The sequence below is a fragment of the Garra rufa genome, chromosome 21, assembly GCF_049309525.1.
Source record: "Garra rufa chromosome 21, GarRuf1.0, whole genome shotgun sequence".
NCBI lineage: Eukaryota > Metazoa > Chordata > Actinopteri > Cypriniformes > Cyprinidae > Garra > Garra rufa.
The window spans coordinates 30,730,996-30,746,827 of NC_133381.1; the positions used below are offsets into that span (position 1 = coordinate 30,730,996).

At 37.0% G+C, this 15,832-nt stretch overlaps 2 protein-coding genes across 2 annotated transcripts; both read left to right on the forward strand.

Moving 5' to 3' along the window:
• Positions 1-532: 532 nt before the first annotated feature.
• Positions 533-8,734, forward strand: LOC141295387 (calpain-8-like). Its single transcript, XM_073826594.1, has 16 exons — positions 533-754; positions 888-957; positions 1,763-1,881; positions 2,022-2,155; positions 2,256-2,430; positions 2,574-2,645; positions 2,747-2,832; positions 2,925-2,999; positions 3,083-3,240; positions 3,533-3,696; positions 5,458-5,586; positions 5,691-5,796; positions 6,070-6,197; positions 6,786-7,003; positions 8,355-8,493; positions 8,678-8,734. The coding sequence occupies exons 1-16, from the start codon at positions 533-535 to the stop codon at positions 8,732-8,734; spliced, it is 2,052 nt and encodes a 683-aa protein (XP_073682695.1).
• Positions 8,735-13,391: 4,657 nt separating this feature from the next.
• vcpkmt (valosin containing protein lysine (K) methyltransferase) lies at positions 13,392-15,160 on the forward strand. Its single transcript, XM_073827388.1, has 5 exons — positions 13,392-13,650; positions 13,826-13,939; positions 14,365-14,437; positions 14,593-14,712; positions 14,926-15,160. The coding sequence occupies exons 1-5, from the start codon at positions 13,394-13,396 to the stop codon at positions 15,031-15,033; spliced, it is 672 nt and encodes a 223-aa protein (XP_073683489.1). The 5' UTR covers positions 13,392-13,393; the 3' UTR covers positions 15,034-15,160.
• The last annotated feature ends 672 nt before the right edge of the window (positions 15,161-15,832 follow it).

Here is a 15,832-nt window from a genome sequence, read left to right on the forward strand (position 1 = left end):
GAAACAGGAAGCAGAATGTCCCCCTGGTGACAGATATTTAAACAGCCTCGATATTTGATTAACCTGCTCAACATTTTGAATTCATAATGAGATCACATATACTCACACTGAATATCACAGTATGAGAATGCTGTGATGTCACTGTGATCATTGCATGATCTCATGTGTTGACTAGAGAAGTATAAAACCAGCCAGACACTGGGAAAAAACACTCTTTTAGGCTAACTTCCTGACCAACAGCTTTAACAGATCATTGCAGGTAATAGGCATTTTTATTGTTATATTTTTTCAATTTAGTTGATTTAATACATATTTTATGTTTATTCTGTACAGATATCTTTTAATGAAAAATGATTAATAGTAGTACATAACAAAGTAGTTATAAATAATTTCTCACCAATCAGCACAAACCTTGTTTTACTTGTAAGTGGCAATAGAACAGTTAAGGAATTGGACAGTTGATGCTATTAAAGAAGATAGATTCAAATATCTTTTTTTTTTTGTCTCCTGAATAAAGCTCTTCTGCGTGAAAATGGCTCTTCCTGTAAAGTGCCTTGATGTACATGATGCAGGGACTTTGACTAACCCTTCAAAGTTCATGGGTCAAGACTACCAGCAACTGCTCCAACAATCTTTAAGCAGTAACCAGCTCTATACTGATGAGTTGTTCCCACCTAACAACAGCTCTATTGGTGATATGTGTCATAAACAAAACAAAATAGACTGGAGTAAAGTTGTGTGGAAGAGGCCATCTGTAAGTAAACAATGCTTTTTTACATTTATCTTTCTGTATGTTCTGCACTATTGTCCATGACTGCTGTCACTACTGACAAAAAATCTTTGTTTAATGGGTTCATATGATTACTTTATTTATTCGTTCTCATCAGGAATTGGTCACAAACCCTTGCTTCGTTGTAGATGGAGTATCCAGGTTTGACTATAAACAAGGGCATTTAGGTAAGTTTGGGTTTATTTAGGGACTAACCCTATAAAATGCCCCCATAGACACCACCAAAATTAAAATAGTGACTTAAGGAACCTCAAACTTAGTTTTAAAACTTAAATATGTTGAATAACTTTCTAGAAAGGTTTTAGATAAAGTATTAGAATTTATAGAGGCTTTACTATTCTCTTATAAGTGAAACTTGATGAAACTCTCATCGAATACTAATTGCAGTCTGTGTGATAATAATTCTAAAAATACTTTTTTATGTTTTGGGATTGTTTAGTCATTTCCAGTTTCTGGAAACATGTAGTTCATTTGCTAGATCTAGATATTTCTTGATCCATGTCTTAATTTATTAAATGATGATTCTTCTTACAAGTTTACATTAGTTCAGAGAAGATTGTTAATGTCTGGCTTCACTACTGTTAAAAAAAAAAAAAATTATACAGCAATGGTTTATACAGTAACTGACATAGATCTTAGAAGATTCTGGCTGCTTTCTTTTCATTATATTGTCTGGTTAAAAATGCAGCACTGCAAGAATCATTGGGAACCTATTGGAGTATTATAGCCCAAGCTTTAAAAGAATTGTTTTAATTGGAAGATGCATTATTCTGTGTGGTAATTTGTTGCCGTGGTTTATTTGCATGTTCCTTTTAAGCATTATTCACTGAACTTGTGTGTTTTTTTTGTTTTGTTTTTTGTCATTCAAGTTTTTTAATGTTATTATTTCAAATAAAAAAAACGACCACAAAAAGAAGCTTTACTATTATGCTTATTTAAAACTGATTTGAAAGTTCTCATTCGTGTTTTTAGGAAACTGCTGGTTTTTGGCACCGGTTGGGGCTCTAACCTTTCAAAAAGAAGTCACAAACCAAGTCTTTCCATCTGAACAGTCATTCAGCAACAATTATGCAGGGATATTCCACTTCAAGGTAAGTTTAGTATTATTTCCAAAGTGATTTAGTAGTAATATTTCCTTGGTTCTTGTTTAATTATAATTTTCGAAGATTAAGAAACAAAGTTGACTCTTTGTAGCCCTTACCTTTAGATTTCTGTTTAATTTACCTTACAGTTCTGGAGATTTGGAGAATGGATTGATGTTGTCATTGATGATCTATTACCAACATTCAATGAAAAGCTATTTTTTGTTCATCCAAAAACATCAAATGAGTTTTGGCCTGCTTTGCTGGAGAAAGCATATGCCAAGTAGGTGCTTTTAGATATCTTGAAATAGACAGAATGTTTAAAAAAATTGTGTTTTTTTTTTGTTTCAGAAACACAATATTTCTGTTTTTTGTCTTCACAGGGTGTGCGGATCTTATGCAGATCTAGAGGCTGGCAGGAGATCTGAAGCTATGTTAGATTTCACTGGTGGGGTGCACTTGCACTTTGTGCTGGATGAAGCTCCTGCTTATCTGTGGAGCATTATGGATCGTGCAGCCAGGGCACGATCGCTCATATGTTCTGGTACTCATAAGGAGGTAAGACTTCACATAATACTAAATTTAATATTTGTTTGCCAACATGCATAATCAACTACAAATCAGCTTTACTAAAGTGTTTCTAAGGACTAAAAAAGCATAAGTTTAAAAACAATAATATGACCTTATGTGTGTGTTTTCAGGAACCACAAAAACTTTTGCCATCCAGCGGCTTAGTAAGTGGTCATGCTTACACTGTGACAGGTGTTTCCAGGGTAAGACCAGAAAGAATTATATTTTCATCTATAGATCCAGGTTTCACTGCTAAAAAAAACAACAACAACATGATGGTGTTTGTCTTGGTTTTGTTGAACAGGTCATAAGTAATAGACACCCAGTTAAGTTGGTGAGACTTTTGAACCCTTGGGGACGCAAAGAGTGGACAGGAGACTGGAGTGACAAGTAATGTTGTTTTTATGTATTGAATAACAGCTTTACAAGTATTTCAAAAAGTTGTGTTTTGTGAACATTTTGTATAATTAAAACTCTTTAAGATCACCTTTGTGGGACACTATATGTGGGGAGGAAAAGAAAAAGTGCCATGAAGATTTGGACAATGGAGAGTTCTGGTGAGTGTAAACCATGTTTGCAGATACATATTTGAATCACATATTGGCTATGATTTATTCAGGATCACTTTTGTGTACTGCAGGATGTCAATGGAGGATTACACTAAATTCTTCAAAAGCATGGATATCTGCTGTGTGTCTCCTGATTTTCTGGAAAGATCCCCTGTATTTCATTGGAAATCACTATGTAGTACTGGCGAATGGACTGAAAGCACAGCTGGTGGATCCATGAAAGAATTGGGTAGATATACCTTCAGTAAAACAATTTGTACTAAATGTGCAAAAAATCAGTAGTGACACTCAAAAGAAATGGGACATAGAAATACTGCTATAATTAAATAATACAACTTTTCCACACTTTATTGATTTACATGTGTAAAGTTGTTCTTCTGTTCTCCAACAGCCTTCTAATAAATATATGTACAAGCAATTTTGATATTTCAGATTGTTATTTAAATTAATCTATCAATAGAGTGCAATAATTGTTTAACATTCCATCGGGATTTGATTTTTTCTCTTTTGCTGTATTGCAGACACTTTCTGGAGAAACCCTCAGTATCGAGTGAGAATTGAGGAACTTCATGAGGACTGTCCTCATAAGGATGATGAAAACATAGTGGTGTCTCTCATCCAGAACCACAAGACAAGACACAGAAAAGACCAAACACACTACAACATTGGTTTCTATGTTTTTGCGGTTAGTACTGACTAGTCATTTAATCTATTGATATTATTGTATAGTTAGATTTAAAGAATTACTGTCATATTCATTCCTACAGCACACGAACAATATGCATACTAGATATAAAATTGATAAAAAATATTTCCTTAGAACCATTAGTGACAAGTGACTTTTCTGTTTTGAAAGCTACACTATATTGCCAAAAGTATTGCCATTCTAATGAACAGGTTTGACTACTGTAGTAATTTTCTATGGGTACAAATCCTAATGTTTAAGCATATAATCATATTCTAGAGGATTATGTGCTTTTAATTTTACAGCAACAGTTTTGACAGGACCCTCTTCAATTCTAACATGACAATGCCTTTGTGTACAAGGCAAGGTTCAAAAAGAAATGAATGATTCAGTCAGTGTGGAAGAACTTGACTGGTCTGTACAATGTCCTAATCCCTGCTGAACATCTCTAGAGTGACTTTAAATGCAGACTTTGAGCCAAAAAATCATCACCAAACACCAATCACTTGCAACTATGGGTAATTTTTTAACTTCCAAAACTGTTGCAACAGAGATGGAAATACAATTTAAAAATACATGAATTGTGGGGTGTCCTTCTGCATGAGCATGCATGTTTGAAAACACGCCAATTTAATTGGCCAACTGAACCCAGATTCTAATGGTCTGAAGGAAGACACTTAGGTAAAGTGTGAAAAAAGCAACACAGCATCTCATTCCCTCCTCAGTTAACTGGGGTTACATACATAACCTTTCCTTTTTCAAGGAAACTTCATTCTGCGTCTTGTTATTCATGCTATGGAAATGTTAACACCACTGCTGCTATACTGAAGAAATGCCTGGTCAATGTGGTGATGGTTTTGATGCCTCGTCTTTGAGTGATGTTATCATCAGCAGCAGAACCATATTAAAAGTCAAAAGTTTCTCAGACACTGACTCAAAAGGCTTAAACTGAGCCGCTAATAGGCCTTCCAGGCCTATGGCAAGATTTCAGGATGGAACTCATGGTCTGCACCCATCTGGCACCACTGAGGAAACAAGATACTAGGGGATACCTTATACCTAGCTTAATTGTAGCTGGGGTCAACCCTGCTAAAACATGCTACTGCATAAACTCCAGGACTGAACCAACCAAGCAGTGGACTGGGTCTAAATAATACTGTGTGCACAATGAAGCAAAGAGATGCCACCAGACGTTCTCAACAACCTCAGTTAAAAGACTGGATTTTATGAGCTGGTACCCCTCAGGGGCCAGACCCACAGTTTCCAAATCTTTGGTATGTAAACTTCCAGGAAAGAGACCAGGTCTGAAAACACCAGGTCTGCAAATCCTTGCCAGAACTCCCTTGAGCATAGTGATTGGGGAAACATGTACAGATGTCAACTCAGCTACTTCTGTACCATAGCATCTAGCCTCAATGGAGATGGAGTTATGAAGGTGAACCAGAGCGGACTGTAGGTCAACTCCTTAAAGGCGAATAAAGACATTGCTGCCTGGACGAACCTCTTCCAAATCAATTCCACCATGTCCTTGTGGAGTCTCTATTTCTCAGGCCTCAACCACTGCCTTAACAGGATGTCTTCTTGCACATTTGAGAGCCCTGGAATATAAACTGCTCTAAGTGCAGTCCACCCTGGTGATTCAGGTAGGAGACTACCGATGTGTTGTCCGCACCAACACATGGTAGACTCTCAAGTCCAGTGTTTCAGCACTAAAAGCACAGTTTTCATTTTCAGGCAATTTGTGTGCTATAAGATCCTTAGCTGGGCAGCACATCCAAGTCCTCTCCTCAGCCCATCAGTGAAGTATCCGTGGTCACAGTCTTTCAAGGCAAGAAACCAGAGACTTTTTCTCTTAGAAAGGGTATCGAGCCACTTTCTACTTTTTGTCAGGTCACAGCATGGTTTCCACCTCAAGTAGCTTCAATATGCATATGAGTGAGTGAGCTGATCAAGAAGGACACTCTAAACATTCATGTCAATGTCTAATTTTTCAGAACCAGATGTGGAAGAAAGCAGGGGGCATACTTCGGCATACTCCATACTTCAGGGGCAGCCGTGACCTAATGGTTGGAGAGTCAGACTGTAACCCTAAGGTTGCAGGTTCAAGTCTCAGGTGGGGGGAGTGGATGTACAGCACTCTCTCCACCCTCAATCACTTGAGCAAGGCACCAAACCCGACTGATCCCTGGGTGCTGCAGCTATAGCAATATGGCTGCCCACTGCTCTGGGTGTTTGTTCACTACTGTCAGTGCATTCCAAATGGGATATATCACAATCTGAAGGGCACTTCGGAGTGAAAACAATCATGGCCGCCATACTGAAGTGTTGTTCCAAACAAAGTGCTCATAACAAGTCACTTCAAAGGCCCCTTAGGAATGAATGATTTCAAAGGGTACAACTTTGTGGTTGAGTCACGTCCTATGCCTATTCAGAAGAAACCGTGGACCGAGATTTTGAGTCTAGAACGTGACCATCAGAGTTTACAGAAATACCAGGAGAAGGTGTGCCCCTCATGATCTGAGCCAACGTGCTGCCACACAAACACTGGACCCGTCATGGGGTGCAGTCGCTTGACTCATTGGATTGTCCTTTGTGTGGAACTTTCACAATGTGGGCAACCGGTTCCCTCAAAAGCCAGTCTAATGTGCCTCACTCCTAAACATCTAACACATAAATCGTGTAAATCACCCTTCATAAGAAATTGAGGGCATGATTTTACAAATCATTTACAATCTTTTCTTTCCTTTTTCTTTTCTTTAACATCAATAAACATTTTGACATTTTACGCTATGTCACTTTGTTGGCCAATTGAATCTGCGTGTTTTCACACATGCTTCAGACACTGGCTCATTAGAGATCTGTGGCTGTTAATATTTTATTATAATCACAATTGTTCACATGGCTTCAGAAAGCAGAATAAAACATGAAATAATAGTAATAGTAATAGTAGTAATAGTAATAATAATAGAATAATGGTAAAAGTATTATGATTATTTGTATTCAACCAATTAAATTGATATCTTGAGTTTACAGGTTATTAAACTTTATCAACAAAAAAATCTTTCATTTCAAATTACATATCTTTTTAGAGCGGTGACCCGGTGAATTGTGAGCCGGTGAAAGGTGAGCAGGGGAAGCCCTTTGATCGCACAAAACCTGTGGCAGAGTTTTTCGCATATCGAAGAGAAGTGATGAAATTCCTCAGGCTGGAGCCAGGAGAGTATCTGATTGTACCATGCACTGAGAATCCTGGTGAAACTGCCTCTTTTGTCCTGTCTATTTTCTCAAAACATGAGGCACTATTTGTGTAAGTCACAGTGCAGCATGAAATTTGTTGTTAATTGTCATTTAGTTTAACAGCTCTGTTGCCAGTCAGATGGCATTTCTAGATCCATATAATCTCATCATAATCAAACGGCAGCATACATATTTTCTCTTTTTCTCTTTCCAACAGGACTTTTGAAGGAGGAAACAATCCCTGATTAGAGTAAAAGCCTGTCACACACTGTTCTTAAAGAAATCCATTAAATTGGCTTCATTCTTATGCTTATTCACAGTTTTTTTTGTTCTTTCATGCTCATTCCAGAATGAATGGGTAAAATTTTGTTTTATTCTTTTTTCTTCCAATCCCTTTGAATTATCTCTACATGTAATCTCGTTTTACGTTCCTAAGGTTAAGACCAAAACTATTTGTTAAATGTAAAAGACAAATTATATTTTACACAAACATATTTTATACAATACACAAATGTTTTAATCACTGTAGGCTTTGGTTACAATTAAAGGTAGAAGTTCATGAATTTGTTAACAACATATTATGTGATTATATTTAAATGACATCATGCAATCATCTGACTTTCAATATAATAATTATTTAAGTTTGAGTACACACTATAAGCAATAAGGTGCTATTTTTTCTTATTTTTTTATAAACTGTGCCAAATGTTCTCTTTTGTCAATCTGTTAAGCCGAAATTTGTATAAATTATATATATCCTTATTAAAGCTAATAAAGTGATTCAGTCAAGAGCAGTGAGTGATTTTCGTCAGTTCTGTTGCTCTCGAACCAAATCTGGAAGCCCAGTCTTTGGTTTCTTCCAATCCGACAGAGAGCATGTTACTCAACGGGTCTAGTTCATCTCAATGTGACAGGAGTCTAGGCGGATGCTACATCTCAAGCCATCTCCTCTTCATTACCTGTGTATGGGGAGTTGACCCATCCCACTGCCAGGTTGAGTTGAGCTTAGACTGGTCGGCAGAAATGCAGTCCCAGCAATCGCTTGGAAGAACACTTTCTAATGGGTCATAAACATTCCCTCCCCGAGCCTTCTATACCTCCCTGAACTTCACAGTGAGCTGTTGAGGTTATGGCACAATCCTTTTTCTACCCAGGTCTTCCCCCAAGCAAGTCTAACTATGCTAATGCGATAGGATTGGAAGACAGCGGGTACATGAAGATGCCTCACATGGAGGAATGCCATGGTTCCTGCCAAAATCGAGAAGCTCTGCTGCTCTTCTGATCTTGCTCATGCCATTGCCCACTCTCTTGCAGCTCTGGTCTCTACGAAGAGACATTTGTGGCTTAAGCTGTTGGGGCTAAAGGAGAAAGAAAGGCCATTTCTCCTTGATGCCCCGGTTTTCGTCTACTGGACTGTTCAGTACTGCCATTGAGACGGTGGTCTGTAAGTTCAGGGAGGTGTGGGTTAAGTCAGCTGCATTTGAGCACTACATCCCTTTCTGTATCCTTCTGTTCCCTCATCTAAACCTGAACCTGCTGCTGGACCCAGCTTGCAGCAGGGTCAGATGGCGAGCGTAGCTGTGAGACCCCCACCTCCGAGGTGCTAGGGTTCTGGGCAGTGATCTCACTTGAGGCAGCGGAAGGAGCTCAGGGAAGTCATTGAGGCTAAGAAAAGTGAGTTCCATGTCTTACTATTTTATTTTAGGTACCCTTTCTTGTTCCCTTTTCTGTTTCCTCTTTTCAGGGGTGCCCAAACTCAGTCCTGGAGGGCCGGTGTAGCACACTGGCCCCAGTGGCGTAGCGCAAACTGCGTTGGCCCACCCGCAAGAGTGGAGGCGGGGCCCCTCACCGCATAATTAGATGGGGGATTCACCTTTTCATTCAAAATCGTGAATTAGTACTGTGGAATTTAATAGTATGTAATTATTTCGTATTTATTTATTAAGAACTTTTCACAAAAAAAAAAGAATAAAAGAAACACCAACAATAAAACAGCAATTACATTAACTTGTTAAAATGCAAGGGAGCACATGACGTCAAAATATTTTTTCTATCTGCAGTATACAACAAAGATTCATGACGTTTAACATTCAATAAAGGTAATATATATTACCTTTAAAATCCTCCAAAGCACCCCTTTCTCCTAGCATTTTTCTGCGCAAAGTCCATGACAATGTCTGTTATGTCCATCTGACGCACGTGCTGGCTTTCAATGCTGAGTATCGCAAGTTCAGAAAGTCTGTCCTGGCTCATTGTGCTTCTAATGCAGGTTTTTCTTAGTTTTAGTTTAGAAAAAGATCTCTCGCCACTTGCCACTGTGACGGGGACGGTTAAAAAAAGTTTTTGAGCTCCGCTGACATATTTTCTTTTACTCATTTTGCGCTCATAAACTTCACTCTCTAAACAGTTGCGGAAATTCTTAATCGTGATTGGATAACAAGGACAACGGATATGGTCATAATCGCCAAACACGGTAGGCTGCAATTACTATCAAAATAAAAGTCCTATACGTTCACGTTATAAAAGCGCTTTAATTATTTATTCAATTAAATTTTTTTGGGGCCCCCCACAACTCGGGGCCCCCCCCCCCACAGTGCGGGCCCGTCCGCTATGCCACTGACCGGCCCTCCAGGACTGAGTTTGGGCACCCCTGGGGTTCAAGTGGTTGTTAAAAGAGAGAGAGTTTATTTATTTATTTTTTTTTTTTGGGATGGAAGAGTCTGTTTAGCCTTATATTTATGTTAGTATTTAGGAATATATAGAAGATGGGCAGTGCCGTTTTGTGCGTCCCCACTTCTTATATCTATTATGCAACAGTACAGAGTGGTTTTAACCCATTTTTGGACTTGTGAGTTGAAAATGAAAAGAGTAGTCTATTCCATGCCTTCCACTTCCTAAGCTGTGATCCTCGAATGTTATGAATTTATAAGAAGTTGGGCAGTATTGCCTCTTGTGTTGCCACTTTTTATAATCAGTTGCGTGATGACACAGAGCGGGTTTCCCTGTGTCTGTGACAGTGGTGGACGAAGTCTCCGTTTCTGCATCTTGGAGCGCGTAATATTTATTATTAGGAAGGAAAATGAATCGTGCAAACATAAATGCATTTAGGTAGATTGCGGGGTGCATTCCTTTCAAAAACAAAAATAATCTGCTGTGCCTTCAGCTGCTCAGATGTCAGGAGTAAATGACAACTGCTATGTTCATTACTACATCCAAAAACAAAACACCTCAATTGCTTAGGAGACACTCTTGTCTACCCCTACTCCAGTGTCGAAACAATGGCAAACTGTTTACACCTCACTCAGGGCGGGTCAATGCAAAAACGCCAGTGTCCGTCAACAGTTGTGGGAGGGTGGATGTACAAAGCTACTTAATTTTGCTCAAAATCAGCAGCAGTGAGCCTGACACCGATTCACCAGTTCCGATTCACTTCCTTTTTAATTCAATTTAATTCAAGGTTATTTGTATAGCGGTTTTCATGATACAAATCGTGTTGTTTCAGGGTTGGCATCATCAGAGGTCCTCTGAGGGGTTGGCATCATCTCTTCTCGGGTCCAGACAGTTCTTCTGAATCCAGACTGAATCTTGTGTAATTCCTAGTTACCACGGGATGTCAATCCCGTAGCAGAAACAGAGAAACAAATAGAGAAATAATTAGCATAGCACATTTGGTAGGTTCTAACCACTGCATATTGAGAACACACCACAAACCATTTTACTCAGATCCTTTTGCTTGGCCATTTTAACTGCTTTCTAATATATCCCACTTTTTGATAGGTGTCATTCTAATGATATAATCAATGTTATTTACTTAACCTGTCAGTTGTTTTTAATGTTGCCTGATCAACGTAAGCTTCAGGCTTCAAAATCGTAATAATACTTACTGTAATACACTTGTGAAAAAAAAAAAACCCTGAAATAATTTAAATTTAATATCGCTGCAGAAGATGATGTACAAGTGATAATTGACGAGGCATTTAAATAGCTGACACCAAAGAAACAACAAGAGAAAATTTTACAGCTAATAGCTCTTAATTTGATAGACCTCTTCTTGGAATTCCCAACCCTCCAGAAATCATTAGAGTCTCTACAAACATGGATGTTTAAATACAGAGACATACATGAAGTTTTCATGGGGGTCCAGGAACAGGCTTTGGGAACCATTAAAGGCAATGCGTTCCCAAAATATCCCCACAGTACAATGTCTATACAACCTCCTCAAAATGGTGTTGTTGATCTATAGGGCCCAAGCCAAGATATGGCTTTGCTAAGATTAAAATGCCTCACTAAGCTCTCCTATCTTTTCTACAACGAAAAGGATTGTCAGCAAGTAGCTAGCTGAAAGGTAAGCAATAATGATTTATGGAGATCAGCGGCATAGTGTAAATATTGCAGACAGCACAGCAGAGAACTGCTGATCTCAAACCGTTACTCTGCTAAACTTGGTAGAAAGTAGCAGTGGATCTTTGTAAACAGTAAATGTCTTTGCAGTATCAGTTTTCACATGATATTCTAGATTCACAAAGATCAGCCAGCTGACTGAAAAGCTAAGTTATTTTTGCTTGTTTTGGCATTGCACATGAGTTGGGAAAGAAGCTGGCAAGAAGACGCAAAGGTTAGAAATACAGATGCAATGTAAAATGTAAACAGGCATTTTTCTACGACTGCCACAATAAATAGTAGTGAAGATAAGGAAGATTCTGTAAGGGACACTTGAATTCATTCAATTTTCTCTAAACCTCTAAGCATACTGTAGCTGAGCTAAATCCAAACCAGCTAATCTAATGCTGATGATACACGGGGCAACTTTTTGAGCAATTTTATCGGGCAATTTTTTTTTGCAATATTGTTTGGGCACTTTCCCATTGAAAATGGGTAACAGATTTCTATCTGGATAATTTAGATCAATCGTGGGCCCTGTATCTCACCTGGTTGCCCATTGACGGCAACATTGCTCAAAAAGTTGCCCAGTGTATCATCAGCCTAAGATTCCCAATTGTAGTTACATTTTGACTAAATCTGATGTTAATACCTTTGTAGATAGTGTAGAAAATTTCAAGTAAAATTGAATTCTTGCATTAGATATAAACCTGTATGAATGAGTCTGTGCTGCCATCTAGTGGCATTATATTAAACTAAAACATATGGAAAAACAACAACAGATACATACACATCACTATTTTCATCTAATAAAAATGTAAGCTTTATATTAAAATCACTCATTTGCAGAAGACTAGCCTAGTTTTTACGTTTGTCTGCAAAACGATCTTTGATCAAGCTTTTTATAAAAGTTGTGTACACCACTGGACTAAACAAACTTCATTTAGGCTCACCTTGCTTGGGGTACTAGCTACATGTGATTATAATAATCAATTAAAATTGCTCAGATAAAAAGTAACACTGTAGATACACTACCGTTCAAAAGTTTGGGGTCAGTACATTTTTATTGTTTCTTTTTTCTTTTTCTTTTTTTTTTTAAAGAAATTAATACTTTTATTCACCAAGGATGTATTAAGTTAATAATTAAAAGTTTATTAAAAGTTAATAATAAATAATTTACATTGTTATAAAAAATTATATTTTGAATAAACACTGTACTTTTTAAACTTGTTATTCATGAAAGAATCCTGAAAAAATAAAATAAAAAAAATCACAGGTTCCAAAAAATATTTGGCAGCACAACTGTTGATATTATCCAACATTGATCATTCTAATAATAAATCAGCATATTAGAATGGTTTCTGAAGGATCATGTGACACTTAAGACTGGAGTAACAGCTGATAAAAATTCAGCTTTTCATCACAGGAATAAAATCTATTTTAAAGTATGTAAAAAAAAGCAAAAAAAAAAAAAAAAAAAAAAAAAAACATTATATTATATTGTAAAAACATTTTGCAATATTACTGTTTTTTTTGTTGTTGTTGTATTTTTAATCAAATAAATGCAGCGTTGATGAGCATAAGAGATTTAAGACTATTACAAGTCTTACTGACCCCAAACTTTTGAACGGTAGTGTAGGTCAATAAAAAATATAAAGCATAATAACGAATCAAATAGCCTTGTAAGACCCGTCTGACTTACCATAGCCTACTACAATAGTTTTGATACCTGTCCTTCATAGCAAACACAAGTGCGTGGCTTCCAAAAGTCCACTAATTTGACAAGCTAGATCTTTGTATTGTAATTTGTATTGGTTATTACTTTAATCTGCATTGAGGCGGTAATCTGGCGGTATGACATTATACAGCCAGACTATACATTTTGGGAAAACCAGTTAATATTACTGGTTTAAAGCACATGTTTACTCTGAAGGGAACATTACATAGGCTACTAATATAATATCTAATTTCAGAGTCAGTGCTGTGAGTGAAAAGAACCTGAAATGATTCGCGAATCAGAGATCACGTAGTTGCGTGACGTAGAATGCTGTGTTCACTGTTCGGCGACGTAAGAAAGAACATGGCGACTGACGAGGATTCTGAAAATTATTTTGTTAGAGAAATAGAGAAAAATGACGGCTCTGTTTTACGAATGTATCAATGCAGTAAAGGGGATGTGGGCTGTGTAGTATGGGACGCTGCTATTGTTCTGTCAAAATACCTCGAAACGGAACAGTTTTGCAGTGTTCAGTCTGGTGTTAGTATGTGGTCCTGTAAGAACGTTATTGAACTGGGTGCAGGAACAGGACTCGTAGGTCTCGTTGCTGCAACTCTGGGGTAAGTTCTGAATGATGTGCCAAGTCGGTAGGATGTCATATGTGGCCAACTAAAAAGTGTATTTATTCTGAAACTTGTAGTTTGAGTTATCCCCCTTTTTTTCTGGTAATACATATTACGAACAGTATGGTTCGGTTGAAAGTGTTTTAATAATGTTAATAATGTGCACATATAGGGCAAATGTCACAGTGACAGATTTGGAAGACCTGCAGCCTCTTCTTCAACTAAATATTAAGAAAAATCAGCATCTCATCCATACAGGCTCAATCACAGCCAAGGTACTGAAATGGTTTGTACTACATTTAATTTTACAGGATCTTTTTGGAAGGGATGTGTTTCCACACTTTACTATGAAATATACCTATGTTATTACATTCACAACATTTTAGCTCAAAATAAATGATTTTAATCAATTCAAAATGTACTTCCAATGTTTCATACCAAAATAAGTTTATATAATAATAATAAAAGCTTTCTTTCAAATACAGTGTGTTGTCTTCGCACCATAGCTACCATAATAACAAGTTCATAGTTAACACAAAAAGGAAAATTCTGTCATCATTTGCTCATCTGTAAGTTTTCTAAACCTGTGTGACTTGCTTTCTACAGTGGAACAAGAAAATGTATTTGTGTTTTAAGATTCCTCTGTAAAAGTAGTTTTTTTTTAAATTTCATGACAATAAATGATGAAGTGAAACATTTTTCTTTTAAAAGGGGAGGAAATGTTGACGATTTTCTGCCTCATCCTCATTATATTCTGATGGCTGACTGTATCTACTATGAGCAGGTACTGCACCAATGGATATTAATTTTCTTACATCTAAAACCTTTCTTTCCAATACAGCAATAGTTAGCTCTACAGTACAGAATAATTAACAGTACTAGGCTTAATAGCCCCAGATGGTAATATTAATAATACAGTAAGTATTTAATATTTCACAGTCTGTGGAGCCACTAGTGGAGACTCTGAAACTCTTGGCTGGACCAGAGACGTGTATCATCTGTTGCTATGAGCAGCGCACTGTTGGTGTCAATCCTGAGATAGAGAAGAGATTCTTTGAGGTAGGAGAATCAATTTGTAAAACTCTAAATCTTCACATTGTCATATTTAGTAGCGCCAGTTAATGAGAGTGTGTTTAACCAGTTGATACTTTAGCTCCAAGTAATGATGTGTAGATTTTATATACATAATTGTATGAGTAAAAAGCCAATTAAATGCATTCCAATGCCAAATCTGCTATTGTTTTATTCCTCATGTAATACTCTGTTTCACAGCTACTTCTGCAAGAGTTCCAATCAGAGGAGATCCCATCTGAGAAACAAGACCCTGAGTTCAACAGTCCTGACATTCACATTCTTCACCTGAGACGAAGAGTTCACTGAATGCCTTATGTGCTCTTCTGTTTGAAGAGGCAAGGATGGGTTGTGTGTGTTTGTTTCTCAATGGACTGTAGTGTCCGTGGTCAAATGTTTGACACTGAACCATATGAATAAAAACTATTTTTAAATGCTTTGTGTTCTGGGAGGCTGGCCTTAAAGAATTAGTTCACTCCAAAATAACAATTTTTATAATTTACTTACTACCATGTCATCCTAGAAATTTTATTTTTTCAGTCGAAAGGTTTTTCAGTCGAAAAACATATAGTGGACTTCATTGGGGACGAGTTGAAGGTCCTACACTCTTAAAAATAAAGGTGCTTCAAGATGCTATAGAATAACCTTTTTTGGCTAAATGGGTCCATAAAGAACCTTAAACATTACAAAAGGTTCTTTGTGGTGAAAGAATGTTCTTCAGATTATAAAAAGGTAAGAAAGAAATGGTTCTTTAAAGAAGCTTTGACTCTATGGTTCTGTGTGGAACCAAAAAATGGTTATTCTATGGTACTGCTTGAAGAACTTTTTAAAGCACCTTTATTTTTAAGAGTGTAACTGTAGTTTCAATGCAGCTTCAAAGAGCTCTACATGACCCCAGCCGGGCAATTAGGGTCTTATCTACAAAACAATTGGTCATTTTAACAAAATAAATAATACAAATGTATGTACTTTTTAACCAAAAAAGCTTTTCTTGCATCTAGCACTGCATCCGCAAACTTACACGTGACCATATGTGGTTAAAAAGTTTAGACTTATTTAAATATATATATATATATATATATATATATATATATATATATATATATAT

What these genes read in the sequence shown, in the direction of transcription:
- LOC141295387 (XM_073826594.1), top strand. Translation starts at nt 533, where the DNA reads ATGGCTCTTCCTGTAAAGTGCCTTGATGTACATGATGCAGGGACTTTG. An exon ending in CTGGAGAAAGCATATGCCAA is followed by an intron (nt 2,156 to 2,255) that starts GTAGGTGCTTTT and finishes TTGTCTTCACAG; the next exon opens with GGTGTGCGGATCTTATGCAG. An exon ending in AAACATGAGGCACTATTTGT is followed by an intron (nt 7,004 to 8,354) that starts GTAAGTCACAGT and finishes TGGACTGTTCAG; the next exon opens with TACTGCCATTGAGACGGTGG.
- vcpkmt (XM_073827388.1), top strand. Translation starts at nt 13,394, where the DNA reads ATGGCGACTGACGAGGATTCTGAAAATTATTTTGTTAGAGAAATAGAG. An exon ending in CTCGTTGCTGCAACTCTGGG is followed by an intron (nt 13,651 to 13,825) that starts GTAAGTTCTGAA and finishes GTGCACATATAG; the next exon opens with GGCAAATGTCACAGTGACAG. An exon ending in ACTGTATCTACTATGAGCAG is followed by an intron (nt 14,438 to 14,592) that starts GTACTGCACCAA and finishes AATATTTCACAG; the next exon opens with TCTGTGGAGCCACTAGTGGA.